Source organism: Hipposideros armiger, unplaced genomic scaffold (assembly GCF_001890085.2).
Source record: "Hipposideros armiger isolate ML-2016 unplaced genomic scaffold, ASM189008v1 scaffold_59, whole genome shotgun sequence".
NCBI classification, from domain to species: domain Eukaryota; kingdom Metazoa; phylum Chordata; class Mammalia; order Chiroptera; family Hipposideridae; genus Hipposideros; species Hipposideros armiger.
Window position 1 is genome coordinate 4,677,993 of NW_017731409.1, and position 20,903 is coordinate 4,698,895.

Genomic DNA, 20,903 nt, shown 5'->3' on the forward strand with positions numbered 1-20,903 from the left:
TGAAGAACAAAAGGACAGCAACTTGTCTGTTCCCCTTCCCCCAATTCCCCAGCACTGTTCCCATCCCCCCAATTCCCCAATAAAAATCTTTTAAAAATAAAATAAAATAGATTCTTTATACTTTATGCTATGTGTCCTTAATTTTATATACGGGCAGTCTTAACTCATATAGAACAGTTCAAATAACAAATTCACTACCTTGGTCTCTGAGGCAGCTGGCAGCCCAGCTCCCTGCTGTTTCTACGGCAGCCATGGAGGCTGTTTCCCACCTCGGCTTCCCCTGGGTTCCTGATGTCACTGCTAAGTGTGGGGGCTCAGCGTTTGCCTGCTCTCCCTTCTGTGTTTGCTATGGAGCCATCTGTGGACTACTCTGAAACTTGGACATCAATTATAATAACGTTGCTGCCCTACGAGAACACATCCCAGTTCCAACTGAATTACCAGTGAACTCTAAAAGACAACCTGTTCTTAGGTTATAGCATGTCTGAAACCTAATTTTAGAAGTTTTTGCCGTACAATATGCAGTTGGAAGCAAGATTGCTGACAATACATTCCAATGACTGCTACTGAAAAGGTAAGTGCCACTAACTTTTTTTCCTGCTTTTTCATTTTCAGAAAGATTTAAGCCTAATAAAATGCACTCTAAACATCGGGGAAAAATTATTGCCCCTTCTAAGGTTAATCATTAGACTGACCACATGAGGACATGCTGTGGTAGAACAGAGGTGGGTTTAAGGATAATACAGATAGTTCGAAGAACAAAGCATTTTCATATGTGATAAGAAGGCTTGTGAGTCGCTGAAATGAAATGAATTTTTAGAATAAAGTGGGTTCCAACTTTAAATGCCCAAATGTCATATAATTCAAACACATCCCCACGAGCACCCCAATGGCCATCACTGTGCCTGCCTCTCCGTTTCTTTCAGCAGTCCCCACCCTCATCATTCACTCCTACTTTGCTAGAGCTGCCGAAAGCTAATACTCTTCCTTTGCTGTTGTAAATAAAACAAACCAAACAACAACAATCAAGAAATGCCTTGAAACTTTTAGGCCAATGGTTCTCAAGTTTTAAGGTATGTAAGAATCGCCTGGGGCATTTGCTACAAGTGCAGATTCCCAACGCCACCTCACTCTAAGATTCTGATTCAGTAGGCCAGGATAGAACCTGGCATTTAAAACAAGCTCACGTACAACCCTTTGGAAAAAAATTTGGTAATAACTTCAAGTGCTATACAACAGATCATAAACTTTGATCCAATAATCTCTCCTAGAAATTTGTTCTTTTTAAAAATCCTCCAAAATTAGGGGAAAATCTAACGCATGAAGATACTCAGTACTGCAATTATTATTTGTCCATCAGAAAAACCGGAAACTCCCAAAATATATAAAATAGAGGGATAAAATGAGTAGTAAAATAGTCAGATACTGTTTAACCTAACATATGACTCCCTGTGGCATTTAAACCAGACATTGAAGTCTGTAACTTTAACCACCATACTGTACTGCCTCTTAATAGGTAAGTCAGTAAGTCAAAAACATACATTGGCTTGATGGAATATTATGCCACCATTAAAAATTATTAACTGTGAAGACTGTGATGACTTGAAAAATACTTATGATGTTTAAAACTGCACAACTGCACACACAATTATGCCTTTGTTCAGAAGCTATGCTCGTATGCCTGAAGGTAGAGCAGAGGTACAGTTACCACTGAACCCTGAAGGCATTTTAAGACTGAAAAACAAAGCAGGCAAGTCCATTAATTATAACAGAATTTATTATAAGGTAAGTTACTTACAAAGAGTACAAGTTGAGCGGACAGGCAGTCCAGTAGTCTGAGCCTGCGCAGCCAATCCTCACAGCCAAACAACTGTTTTATAGTATAGCTGAACTACTAATGATTGGCAAGATAAAGGGACAAAGAATGCGGTACGAGCCAGGAACCATATCTCCTGGTGGTCTTCAGATGGATAATTGCTTAGAATTCACGCCAACTCCTAGTTTGATATTTATCTCGGTTACTATGCCATTCTGGTCATTTACTGACAGGAATCTTTATGACTACATTGTGTAAGTTTACAGGACACAACTAATCATTCATTGAAAGGCTTTGGTGCTGAGACTAGTTAGCTCACAGCGCTCCGCATGGAAAGTTGAAGAGAAACAAAAGGAGGGATACAAACATGGAGTCAGTTTTGTTCACATCAACATCTATATATGCACTATAACTCCTAATTATCAATGGATGAATTCTGGAAAAGAGAGCATAGTTGATGGGTAGCAGGTGATGGGCACATTGCAGAGTGGTTTAGGCACAGGCATTGGAGTTAGATAGACCTGGGTTTTAATCTCAGTCCCACCAATCATAATGCATGTAATCTCCAGCCCACTATTCAGCCTCTCGGAGCCTTAGCTTTTTCATCTGTAAAAAGGGAATAAGGCTTCTTCTTCTAGAGTTGGGCTTTTAATCATCTAAAACCATTAAACTGTATCTTTGCTATCATCCTACATCCTTTTCCGCTCTCCTCTCAAGTTTGTAGGCTTTCCCCCCAAGTGCTAGGTTAAGATAATATGCATTATCTCATTTAATCTGCACGATAACTGTGTGAAGTGGGTACTATTGTTATCCCTATGTTATACTTCACTAGTTTTACTAAAATCAGTTTTTTCCTTAGTTATTTTCGTCCACGTATCTCAATGCAATTTATTCCTATCATAATAAGTAAACCAATAGACTACCAGAAGCCTGAAAATGAAGTTGTTATACTTTTTTTAGAATCACACCATAGAATCCATAATTAAAAAAAAAATTTTATTGGGGAATTGGGGAAGGGAACAGTGTTGGGGAGTTGGGGAAGGGGTTCATTGTGTTTTTCCAGGACCCATCAGCTCCAATTCAAGTTGTTGTCCTTCAATCTTAGTTGTGGAGGGTGCAAGCACAGCTCCAAGTCCAGTCACCACTTTTAATCTAGTTGTGTGTGTGTGGGGGGGGGCACGGCCCACCATCCCATGTGAGAGTTGAACCGGCAACCTTGTTGTTAAGAGGGCGCGCTCTCACCATCTGAGCCATCCGGCTGCCCATTGGCAGCTCAGTGGCAGCTCACTGGCCCACGTGGGAATTGAACTGGCAACTTTGTTGCTCAGAGCTTGTGCTCTAACCAACTGTGCCACTCAGCCAGCCCAGAATCCATAATTTTAAGTCTTTTTTCTTTGTCATTCTGTAACTGATTTCTTCTAAGAAAACCTACCTTATACCACTGTGTTCTAATAAGTTTTAGTGAATTTTTTAAATGACTAAGAAACCTTTCTTCTCTATTCCCATAAATTAAGAAACGAGGGCGGCCGGGTGGCTCAGCTGGTTAAGAGTGCGTGCTCTTAACAACAGGGTTGCTGGTTTGACTCCCGCATAAGATGGTGGGCTGCGCCCCCTGCAACAAGACTGAATAATGGCGACTGAACTTGCAGCTGAGCTGCACCCTCCACAACTAAGATTGAAAGACAACAACTTGACTTGGAGCTGTTGGGTCCTCAAATAAACACATTGTTCCCAGAAAAAACACAGTGTTCTTCCCCAATAAAGTTTTAAAAAAGAAAGAAATGAAACAAATCTTCCTGCTAGATTAGCAATAATTCTCAGAATTAGGAGAGAATACACCTCACAAAATATATACTAACATGCCACCAAAGTCTAATTAAAGTTCCTTTTGGGGACGAGGAAGATCCCTCAAACATTCCGAGCCCGTAGCTGGCTTGCCCTTTTGCTTGCTCCCACACAAACACTTTATGATCTCTGGCTGCCCTGATGTGAAATGCAGTCCTGAAGCAACACAGATGTTACATATTATAATGGCTTTACTACAGCAGCAGTGTTTGAATTATTTATTTGGTTCTTTACGAAACTGCTGTCTGGATACATTTATCGATCCATAAAATCAAACTGCTTGGTTGTATACAAGGGTTTTGCATTTCTAAAACATTCTGCAGCAACAAATTAGTGACTCTCCCAGCATTCCTAACAGCTAAATCATTGGGCCGGTTCCACATACACTGGCGAGGGGCAGTCTGGGCCCTTGGAAAGTACCATGGCTTTTGAAAGGTCACCAAGCCCGGGAGGCAATGTTCTGTTCTGGACTCTGCATTCCAGATTCTTGTGCTGGGTGTATAGCTCTGAGCCACCTCTATCTAAAGCAGTCAAATTCTTCATAAGTAGCCTAAGAAAAACAATTTCTTCTGTGATATGGAATATCATTTTGGTCATATCTGTTAATTGTTTTAATTCTAAGTTATTTAATTAGATGCTTAAAAACCCCTTAGCAAGAATTTTGTTCTTTAGCATAAAATGCATACAAATAATATCTAGTATATCTGCACTGTCCCATATGGTAACCATGAGCCACAGGTGGCTATTGAACACTTACTACGGGCAGTCTGAATTGAGATACATTGTAAGTATAAAATAGATGCCAAATTTCAAAGGCTTACTATAAAAAAAAATAAAAGTATTTCATCAATAACTACCTAATAGTGACTACCTGTTGTAATGATAATATTTTGGGGTCGCTGTGTAAAATAAATTATTAAAATTAATTTGACCTGTATCTTTTTACATTTTAAAAATATGGCTACTAGAAAATTTTAGATTACATATGCAGCTCGCATTATATTTCTATTGGGCAGTGCTGGTCTACATTATTTGGAATATTTTGTATTCAGACTACCCATCTGAATTATTCAGTAAGCCTTAAAAACTGGTAAATTCCTCACATGTAAAATGTTTTAGTATACTACAAAGATTTAAAATTCTCCATCACTTCTTCACTCTAGACAAAAGTTAGTTTTAATACTGTCAATGATAAAACTCTATGGCACACTGCAAAATCCTACTTACACCATATAGCTTTTGGGCTTCTTTTCCAGTGAGATTTTTTCCAAGTAATGAGATAAATAGTGCAATAATGCCACGAGGAAATTGTCAAGACTCTTATTCCTATGGGGAGATGAAAACAAAAGAAATTAACAATAGCATATTTCAAACTAAGTTTCTCATGAAAAATACATGAACAAAGGTTAAGTTGAAATACATGTTATCACACCTATTCCACAACTAATTTCCCATTTAAAATCCTACCTACTATACTGTTGAGGATTTAAGAAATCTGATTTTTGTAAACAAAACTTTTTGGAATGTCAGACATTAAATTGTCATTTTGATAATTGATAAATTAAATTGATAAGTTTTGCTTATCAATCAGCTTTAAATTTAATTTTTTACTATACAAGCAATATTTTCCCTTTGTTTAAAAAATGTACACAAATATAGCAAGTAAAAAGTTCTCTCCTCTCACCCCTTTCACCATCCTACTCCCTGGCAGTAACCACTGATACAAGTTTGTTATGAACCCTTCCTAAAATTTCTAAAGCATAGACAATCATACGTAAGGCCCCTCCCCACCAACACACATTCATGAATATATATATGCCTTAATTTTTTTGTAACAAATAGGATGCTGTATACACAAGTCTGCGGCTGCTCAGCTCAAGGTGCTGTGTTCAGTCTTAGAAGCGGGAGGGGGGGGTTTGGGGGAGAGGATGGCACAGCCCACCATCCCATGTGGGAGTCGAACCGGCAACCTTGTTGTTAAGAGCATGAGCTCTCATCAGCCTAGCCACCTGGCTGGCCCTGTATACACAAGTCTTTGTCACTTGTTTTTGACACTTAAATTTGTGTAGCATTGACCTTTTTCCATAATACTATGCATAGATTCTCATTCTTTTAAACAGTTGAATAAAGTATTCTGTATCTCATAATTTATGTAACTAGTCCTTTATTGATGAATATTTAGGTCTTTTTAAAATATTATAGACATTACTGCAGTAATTATCCTTATAACCATATCTTTTAGTGACTTCCTAGAAGTGTAATTGCTAGAACACTGTATATATACATATTAAAATTTCATAAGTCTTGCTCTCCAAAAAGATTTCACTGATCTACAATCCTATCTCATTTGTTTTTAAACCAGAAGTCATTGTGTTCTTTCTAAATATTCTTACAAGACTTTTGCTGCTTTCTTTCTCACCCCAAATGGAAATTCTTACTCTGGAATGCTTTCTTTAACTAAACCTTGGGAGCAGGATGAAGGTGAGCATCGCAGATTTTTTTCAGGATATTAATAACTACTTATCCCAGGTTGGGTTCTCCCAGAAACAGACTCTGAGACAAAGATTTGAGAGTAAGTGGTTTACTTGAGAAGAGATCTCCGGACACATCAGGAGGAGAGTGGGGAGGTGAGATAGGAAAGGAAGGACGCCAACAAAGGGGTTAACAAGTTCATTATCACTATGGACCAATGAAGTTCAGTCCTGTAGGGGACTCTGGGAGACAGAGCAGAAAACTTCTCGTAGTTATCCTGACAGTTGGAAGATGGGATATTTATCTACCAACTCTCTCTCTGGCACATCACAGATTACAGCTGCTTCTGAGGCACTGATTCCCTAGTGTGCTCCTGCCATGGAATAAAGCGTCAGGTGAAAAATCTCAGGTGTTCAGAGGCCTTCACTGAAAGCTGAGGGAATGTAGGAGGGTTGTCAATAGCACTGGAGACCCAACTCTCACGGAGCACTTGCAAGCGCAGGCGCCATGTGAAGCGCTTTCCACGCACAGCCATATGGAGACACCATTACTTCCAATTTTGCATCTGAGGAAACTGAGGCTTAGAAAGGCCAAGAATCACACACCTAGTTGGGGCTGCCAAACATAACTAGTGGAGAAAACGGATCTTCAGTAAATGAATATACCCTCTAACTATTCTATAAATATGGTGCAGCCTTTATGGGACTCTGACGACATGCTCTCCACACTCCTTGCCCTGGGACTTTATTTTGGGCTCCTGTAACTTCTGGCTTCCTCTCTTTGGTCTGGATCCTGAGAGGATGGTTTGCATAGAGCCCGCCCCATGCCCTTTCTCAAAAATCAGATTTATTATCATTATCAGATGGAATTACTTCAAAATAAAGATCTAAAATGCCTCACAAGCATTCCATACCTCATAAATGTTGTAAAAGAACAGACATGCTGCATCTCAGTCTCTTGTAGCAAAAGCAAAGCAACAACTGAAAGGAGAGAAGATGGACAGTTGAAAGAGGGGCAAAGAGCTGCTTGAAAGGTTCACACCAGATGCGTAAGGATGAGGAAACAGTTACTCACATTTAACATCATGCAGTGTGACGTTGCCCTGCTGACCTCGCTTCTCGAAGGCTTGAGGTGACTTAGCATCTCTTGAAGCCAACCTCTTTTCTGTCAACCTGTTTTAGAATATAACAGTCTCTAGCAGTGCTTTGAAAGGTTTTAGTTGGATTTACTGTATCCTGAGGTGCATGAGGCTTTTACTATAAAGTAAGAGCCTGAGTCTCATGCATGGGTTTTGTTTAATGTAGGATGATTCAGGAATTCATTTTATTAAAAATTATATGTACTATGCTAGGAGTAGGAGGAATGCACAGTGCCAGACATAAAGTGTAAATACCAATTCCATCCAAAATAGATTATTGAAATTATCTATTTATGGTGTAGATAGCATTTTCAGATTTTAAAGAAGTATATAAAGCTGAAAATTTGCTAAAAGCCAAATTATCACAGGGATGCATTTATAGGGACTATGGTAACTACCACCATAACTATGAAATAGTGCATGTTCTTTCCTTGATGGGTATTTGCATTTCAACCTAGGAGAATTGGGATGATATTTTCTTAAGAGTTTATAAGGGCTTAAGCCATTCTGCTGGGAGGTGTTATCAGCAACGCTGCCATGGCTGGGAAGTTAAGATACCTGTCTGAAGCTGGACCATCGGTTTCTGCAAAGTGAACTCCTTTGCCTTTCTTTCCTTTTTCTTTGACTTCTGCAGGTATAAAACTGTAATAGATGAGAAAATTAGAAACATAACCTTTTCCAGGGGGAAAGCTAATCGTGATGGTGGCTTGTGTAACCTTAGGACTAGCATATATTATGAGTGGAGCCTAAGAGAATTTGAGGCATGGCACTCAACTCGTGTATTTACATATGGAGCAGCAATCATCTAGAAAAAGATTAAGATTTCGGACTTTATAGTCAGCCTCTATATACCAGCAGCCTCCAGAATGCCATCATACACAAAACATTTCCATCCGAAAATGTTGCAGTAACTTCACAAGAAACAGAAAACTCATGGTAAGTTTGGAAAAATTTTTTGATTTATTGAGTACTTGTTATGCACCAAGTGCTTTTAGGCATAATCTTATTTAATCCTCACAGCAACTCTGTGAGGAAAATATTACTATTATTGTCATTTTTATGTTTGAGATAAACTGGAGCTTAGAAAGAGATAAAGTAACTTGTCCAAGATCACTTAGCAAGGGCCAAAGCCAGGTCTGGGCCACAGAGCCATGGGACTCCTCACCAGGCAATCCTGCCTCCCAAGGAGCCATCTCAGTTGTCACCGCTCTGGACTCTTCTAAAGGCCTTGCCCTCTAGGAAGATTTCAGGACCCTTTACTTAAGTCAGGGTTTCTTAAACTCTATTGTCATACAAACATTACTAAGCAGCAATGGGTCTAATAAGGGACCACGATTGAGCAACAAACAAGTATATACTGGAATCACACTCTGTGTCAGGCATTGCTATGGCATTGAAAATAAAATGGTGTCTGATGAGAGTCAATGTACAGACTCTCAGGAGTATTAGCAAATGCTTAATAGGAAAACCGAAGAAAGCCATTTTGAAGACAAGCAGGATGTGGTTCCTGCCTTGGAGGGAGCGCATTTTCTGCGCATGCATAATTGTGGTGTCTACCAAATACATTGATTTGGTGGCCTGCTACAAATGATGACTTTTCTTTTTTTGCCTGAAATAATGCCACATTGATAACATGACCCAGAAGATTAATCTCTGCCCACAGCTAAATGTCTCTCTGTTAAGCTTAGGTATAGATATAGTAATAGGAGCACTTTGCCCCAAACTTTAGTCATTTTCTATAGATGGATTTCAATCATGTATACTCTTATCATCGTCTTGTCAAAACAACAATTTTGAAACAACTTTCTCTCAAAGTTTTCTGGGCTTGATGTTACCCACAAAGTAAACATTTTAGAGAAATAACTCCCTGTGGAAGTAATAAAGTTAATCAGTTTGGTACTTTCTTCTTCCAGGAGTTTCTGCCAACCTCCTGGCAACATTCAGGTTGTAGAATATGTTAGCTCCTAAAAATACGTACATGATGCCACCTTAAGGGCATGTTTTTTGTTTTTTTTTGGTATTTTTCTACCTTTTTTTTTTTTAAAGATTTTATTGGGGAATTGGAGGAGGGAACACCATTGGGGAATCGGGAAAGGGGAACAGATAAGTTGCTGTCCTTTTGTTCTTCAGTCTAGTTGTGGAGGATGTCACTTCGCTGGCCTATGTTGTTATTATCACTGCGCTCTTCCTAGTTGAGGCAGTCACTTGCCGGCCATTGGATGGTCGCTCACGGTGGCTCAGGCTGCTCACACCAGCTACTGGCTGCTAACGCTGGCTGCCGGCCCACTCACGGTAGCTTACGGAAGCCCACTGCAGCCCCACTGCAGCCTATGCAGTCGCTGGCGACTCACGGCAGCTCAGCTCCAGGTTGAGCTGTTGTTCACCATCTTAGCTGTAGAGGGCAGTGTCACTGGCCCATGTGGGATCCGAACTGCAGCTCTGCTGCTCAGAGCTCGCCAGCCACTCTTAACCAACCAGCCACTCGCCTGGCCCTACTTTTTTTATTTTTTATTTTTAAGACCATTGGCATCAATTTGGTCAGTGGATGATTTCTAAGCTTTTCATTCTTTCTGGTGCTCCTCTTATCACTGGTCTCCACGGACAGGGTATTTGGGACAGGGAGGGTACTGAAATACTGGGATGGGGGTAAGCAAAGAATAAGAAATGGAAGGATTCCAAATGTTGATGGCTACCTCAAAAAAGGAAGGTGGGGGATTAGACAGGATAGAGAGGTGGGTTGGTGAGGAAGAGATCTATCTTCCACATCTGTATACTTCTGTATTACTTGAGATTTTCATAACAAAAATGTATTGATTACCTACATAACTAAAAAAAAGTTGATGGAAATATACAGGAAGAAATACTGTATGGTTCATATATTCTATTGACAGACCATTTAGCTAGCCTTGAACAAAATACTCAAATCCCCCAAACATTCAGACATTTCCTAATGGCTCTTTGAAGCCCATTCTTCTTGCTATATGTCTAATGTGCAGATTAGTATCACCTTCCTTAATATAACCACCCTAAAGAAGAACACAAGGTTTTTTTCAAACTTTTCCTTGGATCATCAGTGTTCTGGCTGTTACTTTCCTATCAGGCTAAAGAAGCCTCAGGTTACCATCTCTCCTCAGCGTTTCTCTTCTCTAAAAAATGGGTCAAGATAGAAATACCCAAACTGAGTTAATATCAAATGAAATTGCTGTCTCCTACCCTTTTCTCAGTCCCATCCGGTAATTCAAAGTTTCTTGCCCTATTAGTTTGCCTGAAATGATTTGAAGCTAGAGACCTAAAATAAAAAATTTGAAAGGATACATTTTGGACTATCTTGTAGATTAGGTCTATGAACTAAATCAAATAAGCTTAGAATTACGAAATCGTAAAAGGATAAAATGTGGGGGTTAGAGGATCTAAAAGATCATCTAATACAAGACTATCACTTTACTGGAGAGAAAAAGACTCAGAGAAGCTGACCCATGTCCCAGTGTTTGAAATTTGTAGCAGGCAGTGCCTGCTCTTAGCCAACAGTCTGGCATTTACTGCTAAACCTCTACTTTTTATCCTCTGACCTCTGGACATGTCTTTCCAATGTCACACTTGTCTGAGTGGCTTTCACTTGACTGAAGTCATTTCTAGTTCCACTCGTGAGATGGATTTCTTTTTTTTTTTAAAGATTTTATTGGGGAATTGGAGAAGGGAACAGTGTTGGGGAATTGGGAAAGGGAACATTGTGTTTTTCCAGGACCCATCAGCTCCAAGTCAAGTAGTTATCCTTCTATCTTAGTTGTGGAGGGTGTAAGCTCAGCTCCAAGTCCAGTCACCATTTTCAATCTAGTTGCGGGGGGGCACAGACCACCATCCCATGCAGGAGTTGAAACGGCAACCTTGTTGTTAAGAGCACGTGCTCTCACCAGCTCAGCTGCAGCTCAGGCGTAGCTCCGTCCATGTGGGAATCGAACTGGCAACCCTGTTGCCCAGGGCCTGCGCTCTAACCAACTGAGCCACCCGGCCACCCCTGGATTTCTCTTTTTCAATGCCCTGTCCTAGCTCTAAAGGCAGCCTACGCTCACAGTGCATTTGTAATCAGTAAGGTGCATTATTAGTAATAATTGAAAACTGTCCTTTGAATTGCACCTCTGATTGGTTACCAAACAGTCTGACCTAGTTCTGTACCCTCCTACAGTCTCCAGTCTCCCCCTCAATCTGGCAACCCACTTAGAATCTGGTCCTTTCACAGACATTTTTTTTCATGTGTTTTCCTAATATTACAACATAATCATGTTTCCCTTTGCCCTGAAATAAATGAGGGGAAAAAAATAATATTTTCCCTGTGGAACCCATCACTAAAATGCACATAGCTTTCACACAGTTAGAGCTTTCCAGTGGTTAATTAGCAGTCTTCGCTTAGATCATAATGAAAAACAAGAGCAGTTCAGGGCTTATGGAGGTGCAGTTTCCTCAGTTATATGGATGTCTTTAGGGGAGTCAATAACCTTGGTAGACTCCTACAGGCTACCAATTCTCTCCCAGCTGGGTGTCAGGGCACTTGAAACAGGAAAAGATAGGAATGCTGACACTGTGTCAGAGAGAAGTGTCTCGTAGGCCAACCTAGATGTGGCCTGTGAATAAAGGTGTTCCCTCTTTATCCAATAAGAAATGGGCACGCATGCTATGAGTTATGTAACACCATCATTTATTCCTCTCGAGGCATTATTATTTCATTTTATGGGTGAGAGAGCTGATAATTATTAGCAGGGCTAAGTAACTTGACAAATGATAACCACCTAGTAAGCAAGAGAGCTAGGATCTTAACCCAGGTCTCCCTCCAAACCACTCCACTGTCTCTTCCTTAACTGCCTATTAAGAAATAATGACCACCCTTTCCTTGCCTATTACTGTGTGTCCATTTCTTGCACAGAGGTTATAGGTATCCTGTTGTATTCTGATACAGTATCTCCCTCAGGGTGTAATCTTGCAAATGTAAGGCAAGATCTGCCTGTGAATAGGGAGTTAGGTCTTCTCCGAAGGATAAGATTTCCAGTGTCATTTGTGCAGGAAAGATGCCAGGAATTGTAAGGTGGGGTAGAGGAAAGGGATCATCTTCTCTTGATCTGAACTTGAGAATACCTAGAAGTCTGCAAACTCCTATCAGCTAGTTGGTGTAAAAGGTGGAGGGAGGCTAAAACCATGGAAGAGATTTCCATATGAAATATGAATGCCCCTGAGATCAAGCTGTTACTTTGCAAAGCAGATGACCTGGATTCGACACTCCAGGTTTTCCTCCCCATTTCTGGCTGCTTTTTCTTAGTCTCCTAAAGCCCCTTTCTCAGGCATTTTCCCTAAATAAGGGCCTATCTCAAGGTTTCACCTGGTTACTCTCCTCACTTCCTCTGAGTAATTTCATCCACTCCATTAACACCAATAACTCACAAATTTATATTTAAGGTTCAGATCTTTCTGCAGACATATAAACTGACACCTCTGCCTATTGGACACTTTCACTTTGGCATCCTACAGACCCTTCAAACTCAGTATGTCCAAAACTGAACTCATTCCCTTTAACCTGTATTCACTATTCCTATTTCTCTCAAATCAGCAAATAAGTGCCACCACCCACCCAAGGTGTCCAAGCCAGAAAATGGTGTTATCCTTGATTCCTCTATTACCCTTAGGATCTCACAGCCCACTAATCACTTAATTCTTTTCAATTTCTCTATTTCTCTCTTCCTTCTTCTACCATCTTAATTCTAGCCACCATCATCTATCAACTAAATTTCTTTTTTTATAAATTTTATTGGGGAACAGTGTGTTTTTCCAGGACCCATCAGCTCCAAGTCAAGTAGTTGTCTTCAATCTAGTTGTGGAGGGCGCATCTCCTTGGCTCATGTGGGAATCGAACTGGCAACCTTGGTGTTATGAGCCTGCACTCTCACCACCTGAGCTAGCCGGCCACCCATGTCAACTAAATTTCTGCAGCTGCTTCTTGACTGATCTCCCTGCCTCCAGTCTTGTCTCCCTCCAAACTCCTTTTCCATGCTGCAGGAAGAGGCATTTTCCTAAGATGCTGTTCTAATCACAAGTTACTTCCCTGCTTAAAACCCTTTGAGGGCTGCCCTGAGCCCTCTGAATAAAGTTCAAATTCCTCAGCATGATATGCAAAGCCGTTCATGATCCTGTCCAGATCTACTTTCTCTCTTAACACTTGAAACTCTATACCCAGCCTACTGAACTATCTGCAGTCCCAAACATCTCCCATGTCCCCTCAAAAATGGGCTTTTGGGGCCGGCCGAGTGGCGCGATGGTTAAGAACTGGCTTGGGACGCCTGAGGGCCCCGGTTCGGATCCCACGTATGAGGGCCAGTGACACTGCCCTCCACAGCTAAGATGCTGAACAACAGCTCAACCTGGAGCTGGGCAGCCATGAGTCGCGGGCGACGGCGTAGGCTGCAGCCACTGCTGCAGCGGGTTGCCACGGGCTACCGTATGTAGCCAGCAGCCAGTGTGAGCGGCCAGCAGCCGCAGTGAGCGGCCATCCAGAAGCTGGCGACTGATCTGCCTTGCCCAGGAGGAGTACAATGACGGTGCCAGCTTGGGCCAGTGAAGCGGCGTCCTCTACAACTAGATTGAAGAACAAAAACAACAGCAACTTGTCTGTTCCCCTTCCCCAATTCCCCAGCACTGTTCCCATCCCCCCAATTCCCCAGTAAAAATCTTTAAAAAAAAAAAAGGGCTTTTGCACATGCTGTTCCTCTGCCTAGGATGCACTTTCCTGCTCCCCAACCAAATCTCCCATTGCCTTGTCAAGTCCTGCTGCTCCTCAGGTCTTGGCTTGGCTATGCCTCCCCTGGGAAGCCTTCTTTGTCTCCTGGGCTTCAGGAAATGGCCCCACGTGGGTACTGGGTCAGGGTACTTGGAGTGAGAAGGGAGCAGCAATCTCAGGGGAAGTTAGCTACCAAAAGATTCTCCTTCCAAGAGTAGCCAGGAAGGGTTTGGTTTATTTTCAGTAAGGAGAGCAGCACAGATATGCCTCCCATGCTTTCCTGTCTGTATTATCTCCTTCCCACCATACTCAGTGGAAAAGCCACTTCTATCTTTTCCAACCTAATCTGTGATCTTTTCCCTATCCCTACCTTCCTTCTCTTCTCTTCCATCTCTTCTTTCTCCCAAAATAAACAAATAATTTCCCTACCTTTAAAACAAAACCAACAAAAGTCCCCTTTCCTTAGTACTGGACCCCCTAAAGGTTACCCTCTCTCTTTCCTTTTCACTGGTAAACTTATTGATAAGAGTATATTTTTGCTAGTTTCTCATCTTTATCTCAGTTTCTCTCATCTAATTTCTCTCCTTATTGAATTTCCACCCTACTGCCCTTTAGCCTAAAACTTCTAGGTGTTGCTCACCTAGGTCCCCAGCAATCCCCAACTTATTAAATAGAAAGAAAAGCCTCTTTTTAGTATTTGCCTTACCCTGGGCTCTCTTGAGCATCTGACATTGCTGACCACTCGCCACTCCAATCTCTCTTAGAAAACTTTTGCCTTTGAAGTCCTGTGTCTCAGGATTTTTCCTCTGACCCTTCAAGTCATTCTTTCCCTTTGGCTAACTCTAGAAGGAGTCTTTGACTCTCCATTCTGCAAGTCGTCATCTCCCCCTTGGATTGCTGCATAATTGTCTTGTCTCCTTAGTTCTAATCTCACCCCTCCATGCTACCATGGGAGGGGGCTTTCTAAGAGCATAAATGCAATCCTGTCATGTATGTTCAGTAAAGGCTGGTGGTGCGATACCAAACAGAACCAGGTCTGAGAGCAGTGACTGAACAGGCCTTCAGCCTCTGCAGCACCCATCCTTACCACAGTTACCTCTCAACCTCCTTTGCCTCTGCCCTGTCTCATCATCATGCATTGGGGTCTCTGCAGCATTGTCTCTGAGAAAAAGAGCACGTTCCTCTCTGACGTCACACCTGTATTTTAATTCATGATGGAATATGCTTAGACTTTAAAAGGCAATCAGTACGTCTATTTCCATTAAATCCAAACACTAACTCTGATTGAAAACATACGAAGGTCTGCTTTCCTCTCCCCTAGTATTGTCCCTAGCAGCTGGACCCCCCAGGTAATTCTGATACTCTGAGGTTCACCACACTGAGTTGCTTAAACACAAAGCAGCCAAACCACAAAAGAGCTGTCCCCCCGCCATCCCCCCCTCTTCTACATGGTATTCCTTTCCCCATCTTTCTTAATTGCCCCCAATTTGTATATTCCACAGAGTTTTGAATTTGGGTTTGTTTTCCTTTTTTTAACTTTTTAAATTGAGGTATAACTTACATGTAGTAAAGTACATAACTCTTAAGTGGACAGCTTGATGAATTTTTTACTATGTATATACCCATGTAATCACTACCTAGATCAACAAATAGCCCATTTCTAGCACCTCAGAAGATTCTCTTGTACCTTCCACCAGCCCCTGCCAGTTGATAACCCCTCAATGGTGGCCAGTATTCTGTTCTGACCTCTGTCATCACTGCTCTTTCTTGTCTGTTATTTTAAACTATTATATAAATGGGGTCATCCTATATTTACATTTTTATGTCTGGCCTTTTTTGTTCAATATTATGTCATATAATCTACCTTTTAAATCATATCATCCCATGTATATTCTCCAAAATTAGTGGAAATAAATCAAGCAACTTTCAAAGAATAACTTGGTAACAAGCCAAAAGAAACTTTAGTTGGGCCGGCCAAATGGCTCAGTTGGTTAAGAGTATGAGCTCTGAGCAACGGGGTCGCCGGTTCGATTCCAACATGGGCCAGTGAGCTGCACCCGAGCTGAGCTACCGCTGAGCTGCCAACAGGCAGCGGATGGCTCAGTGGTTAGAGCATGCGCTCTTAGCAACAAGATTTCCGATTCAACTCCCACATGGGATGGTGGGCTACACCCACCTGCAACTAAGATTGAACACGAACACGGCACCTTGGGCTAAATGGCTGCGAGCTGCTGATGGGCAGCAGGTTGGTGACTGGATTTGGAGCTGAGCTAGCTGTGCCCTTCACAACTAAGATTGAAGGGCAGCAACTTGGCTGTTCCCCTTCCCCAATTCCCCAACACTGTTCCCCTTCCCCTTTTATTTTAAGAATAAAATCTTAAAAAAAAAGTATTAAGAAGAAATTTTAGTTTATGAATATGAATATTTTATGAAAAAGTCAGTGTGAAGTTGATATCTGTATATTTATTAGTAGGCTTATAAAAGAAATAGTTCCACTTTGGGTGGATTATTAGGTTAGCACTAAAAATTAGTTTGAAAAATACTACAAATTAACTTCATTTAATTTGTAATTTAATTCTTAAGGTCAGTAAGTAGAAAGCATGGTCCAATTTTCATCACAGAAGAGAGGATTGAAGTGGCCTTTAAATACATAAAGATTGAAAAAAGAAAATGTTGGCAAAACAAATTTTAAAAAGGAAGAAATAAACAACAAAAAAGATTTATAAAAAGAAAATGTTGGCAAAACAAATTTATATCCAAATGTTCTTGTGCTTTAACTGTATTTTGATTCCTGTGATTATTTTGTCTGTCTAATTCCAAAGCTATATTTGCTGTCTTTCTATCTCACTCTCATTGAGTGTGATGTTTCAGGAGCTACTCAATAGACTCTTCTGTGACATATCTGAAAACAAAAATGAAATCACTGCTTTGGAAATGACAGCTTACTCAAATACTAAAATAAATACTCTATGAAATATAAACTTTTTATTGTTTTTCTAATATGTTTAGCCTTTACATTATTTATGTTTGACATTAAATATGTCATTATATTTATAATGCAACTATAACTTACATCTGCTTAGCCAACTCCTTTCCAGGCCTCCAGCTCCATTTGTCTAACAGCCTAAAAGACGTTTCCATGTGAACATGTCATAGCAACTTCAAACACGTCGCCAATTTTGCCTTTTATTCTGTATATGGGTGAAGGGCCATCCTAGCCACCCAATCACCCAAACCAGATACCTGGGAGTCAACCTAAGCACCTACATCTCCCTCTCCCTTCACATCCAGGCACCACATTCTATCAATTCTATCCAAACATCCTGTCAATTCCATCTCTTAAATATTTCTTAGTCCTGAACCCTTCTATTGCCACCAACATGGACTTAGTCCTGACTTTCACTGTTTCATTCCTGTATAACTATCCATAATCCTCCTACAACTAATTGGTCCCTTCGTCTAGTCTTCCTCTGCTTGAATCTAGTTGGTTACTGAACATGTTAGATAAACATTTGGTGTCTACTTTGTGAAGTTCTGTAGATGGTTCCAGGGTCATGACTATGAGCAAGATCGTTCCTGCCACTGAGGGGCTTACATTGGTAGAATTTCAGAGGATATTTATTCTTTATGCCCTTTTGTATTGCTTTTCACCCCGAGCACATGTAATTTTTATAAAAGCTATAATAAAGTTTAAAATTTACCTTCTGAATTCAAGAGTTTTGGTTTCATCTTTCCAGTACCACATGCCTAATCGTAACCCCAACTGCTGTAAAATGAAATGATTGCAGCAAAAATAATTAAAAGTTCAATTTACAATCCATATGTCACAATGAACTTTTAACACTAATTCCCACTAGTTGCTCTTTATTCAATAAAGATGTAAAATCTTAAAGCGGGTTTGTTTGTTTTTTTAACTTGAAGCCAGGATTTTATCCTTTCTGATTGTTTTTAGGTGTAGTTTCAGTAGAAAGAAGGGAGGAAGGGAAGGGAAAGAAAGGGAGGAAGGAAAGGAAGAGAAGGAAGGAAACTTCATTTAGCCTGCACTATCTCAAGGCCCATCACAGTAATTGACCGATTAACTGGGGCTCAGACCACAATAAAACGATGCCCCGCGCAGCCTCAAGCTTGTGCAGGAGTTACACTTATCATAGGAGGAGTCGGCTCGCACACTGACCCGCCCTTCAGAGGAAGTCGGCAAACAGCAAGTTGACGCCTGTCAGAGCGGGTAGCTTCCAGCCCACCAGCCTCTCCTCCCCGGGTCCCTCTCGGAGCCGGCCGGACTGCTTCCTCCGCAGCATGGCTATTTATTTGGCGACCAACCCATTAGCGGTGGAGAGATGGCACTTCCAGAAATATCCGCGTAGGGAGCCAGAATCAATGCTGCCCGTTTGCCGAATACCCCTCGATAGTTTTGTTTTTGTAGGCAAGCATAGCAAGACCTCTTTGAGTCCGCTCGCCCGGGGGCAAGGGCGGCGGCTCATCGGGGAGGAGGGCAGGGGGGAACGGCGGCGTCCGGGCCCCGCCTCGGAGCCGCGTCGGGCGCCGCGGGCCCGGCGGGGACAGCATGGCCGCCTTCCACCGGCCGCCGAGGTGGGGACGGCCCTGGCTGCACTTACGTCCTGCCCGGAAGCTGCCGGCACGTCCAACAGCTGCTTCTTCGTGAAAATCTCCGGCACCTGATTCATGGCTTCACGCAGCCTGACGGCGTTGCCGAGGCAACCGGCCGCCCGCGCTGCGAAACCGCGGCGGGTCGGAGGGCGAGGATCCTGCTTCCGCCGCGCGCGGGCGGACGGCCCACGCGGGTCCCCGGGCCTGCGTCTCCGCACGGGCGTTGTTTGGTCCACTTTATGACAGCCTTTGCTGTTGTGGCTTATTGGTGTCTCCATAGCAAAGCTGGCGGGGTGTGGGGGAGGGGCGGGAGGAGTATTTCTTTAGTAGTCAATTATTCATGGACTTCCAACCGTGAAGCAAACCAGTACTTGACTGTTTTGTTTTTAATTGCAAAAACTAGATTCAGTTCCACAGGGAAGATTCCTTTGGGAAGACCACACTTCTGTGGGCCTCTTCATTTTATCCCAATGAGTGAAGAAAGGGTTACTAGAAAACCAAAGATCTTTTTATACCTCACCGTAACTTCAGGCTGTCTAATGTACAAAACTAAGGTAAAAATAAGACAATCCAAAACAATGACCTACATAAAAGTTACGTGATAAGTTATTTCACGTGTGCTAGAGGGACACACTATTTAAAGGAAACTATAGTTCTTATACTTCTGTATTACCAGACCCTAACAAGAGGGGCGGGGGGGGGAGATTGTTTTCATGACTATTTAAAAATGACCCACTGATTTCTTTATTTATTTTTATTATTTATTTTTATTTATTTTTTTTAGCTGAGCCATCCTGCTACCTATTGGTAGCTCAGCGGCTGCTCAGCTCGGGCTGGACTCGAACCNCTGTTGCTCAGAGCTCAAACTCTTGAGCGAGCTCTTAACCAACTGAGCCACTCAGCCAGCCCCCCCACTGATTTCTTAAGCTAGATTTTTCCAAACTTTAGTAGTTACCACTAAATTAAGCTCAAATCCAGGTTGGAACTGGGTTGATTTGGGTAGCAGAAGAGGGGAAAAAGTGTGGAAATAGTTTTCCATACTTCATTCTGCTGCATAGCTAGATGTGGAACCAAGGGCGAGAACACTGTTCCTGCTTCTGAAGATTCCCATATCGGGGGTTAGGAGGATTTTTAAGGAGTAATGTGTGTCATGCACCACCCTTAATAAGTACTCAAAATTAGTGTTGCTCAAAGCAAAGAAGCTTGCTTTGTGTCAATGGGTATGCAACTGATAATTTTACATTTACACTTTTCAAATCATGTGTCTTGTAATTCCTTCTTGCAACTGTGTTGATATGCAGATTATGGTTCTTTCCAACACTGATGTAAGCAATGCTGGATGGCGCTACATGACTGGAAATGCCTCATATATTCTTTTATCCCGTTTACTTAGTGTGAGAGATGATCAGTAGTTTGTGATTGTATACTCTCATAAATTTTAAAAATATGGCAACAGACATTCCCCCTACCTCCACCCCTCCAGTCTCACTACTTGGTAAGACACAACCACTGGTTACAGTGGTATAAATTTGTAATCACCCAGATTTATGTTCCATTCATTTGAATCCATTCTGGTTGGCTCAGATATGTAAAAATCCACCTACCTATACATAGGCAGTGCAGTTTTAAGGCTGTGGCTGGCTTATTGCAAGATGACTCATTTGAAAAGGAGTAAGAATATTCCAGTCACCAAGAGTTTTCCACCAAGCAGTGTATATAACTTGGGATGGGGAAGAAATAATAAGCTGAAGCTCCACAGAGGCCTGATAAACACCAAGGTCTCTGGATGGAATCTGTTCACCTCACAACCATTATCAGGAAGACCACACTTCAGTCAACCTCTTCGGTTTATCCCAATGAGTGAAGAAATGATAATAGAAAACCAAAGATCTTTTATACCTCACCGTACTTCAGGCTGTCTAATGTACAAAACTAAGATAAAAATAAGTGGGCCGGCCGAGTGGTGCAATGGTTAAGAGCTGGTTTGGGATGCCAGAAGACCCCGGTTCGGATCCCACATATGAGGGCCAGTGACACAGCTAAGATGCTGAACAACAGCTCAACCTGGAGCTGGGCTGCTGTGAGTTGCCGGGGACAGCGTAGGCTGCAGCCCCTGTGGCAGTGGGTTGCCATGGGCTACCGTATGTAGCCAGCAGCCAGCATGAGCAGCTAGCAGCCGCTGTGAGTGGCCATCTAGAAGCCGGCGACTGATCTGCCTTGCCCAGGAGGAGTACAATGACGGTGCCAGCTTGGGCCAGTGAAGC

At 41.9% G+C, this 20,903-nt stretch overlaps 1 protein-coding gene across 4 annotated transcripts in view; it reads right to left on the bottom strand.

Moving 5' to 3' along the window:
- Positions 1-19,154, bottom strand: part of PPP1R36 (protein phosphatase 1 regulatory subunit 36) — a 37,131-nt gene extending 17,977 nt beyond the window's left edge. The window contains exons 1-6 of one of the 4 annotated variants that reach the window (XM_019641264.1): positions 18,648-19,153; positions 17,733-17,797; positions 7,830-7,913; positions 7,208-7,305; positions 7,047-7,113; positions 4,889-4,987 (exon numbers count right to left, since the gene is read on the bottom strand). In XM_019641264.1, coding sequence (XP_019496809.1) covers positions 4,889-4,987; positions 7,047-7,113; positions 7,208-7,305; positions 7,830-7,913; positions 17,733-17,797; positions 18,648-18,917 — 683 coding nt within the window. In that variant the 5' untranslated portion in view covers positions 18,918-19,153. Of the gene's footprint in view, positions 1-4,888; positions 4,988-7,046; positions 7,114-7,207; positions 7,306-7,829; positions 7,914-17,732; positions 17,798-18,205; positions 18,585-18,647 lie in introns of those variants that run through there. The other 3 variants (XM_019641263.1, XM_019641266.1, XM_019641265.1) reach the window with 3 other exon arrangements.
- Positions 19,155-20,903: the final 1,749 nt, after the last annotated feature.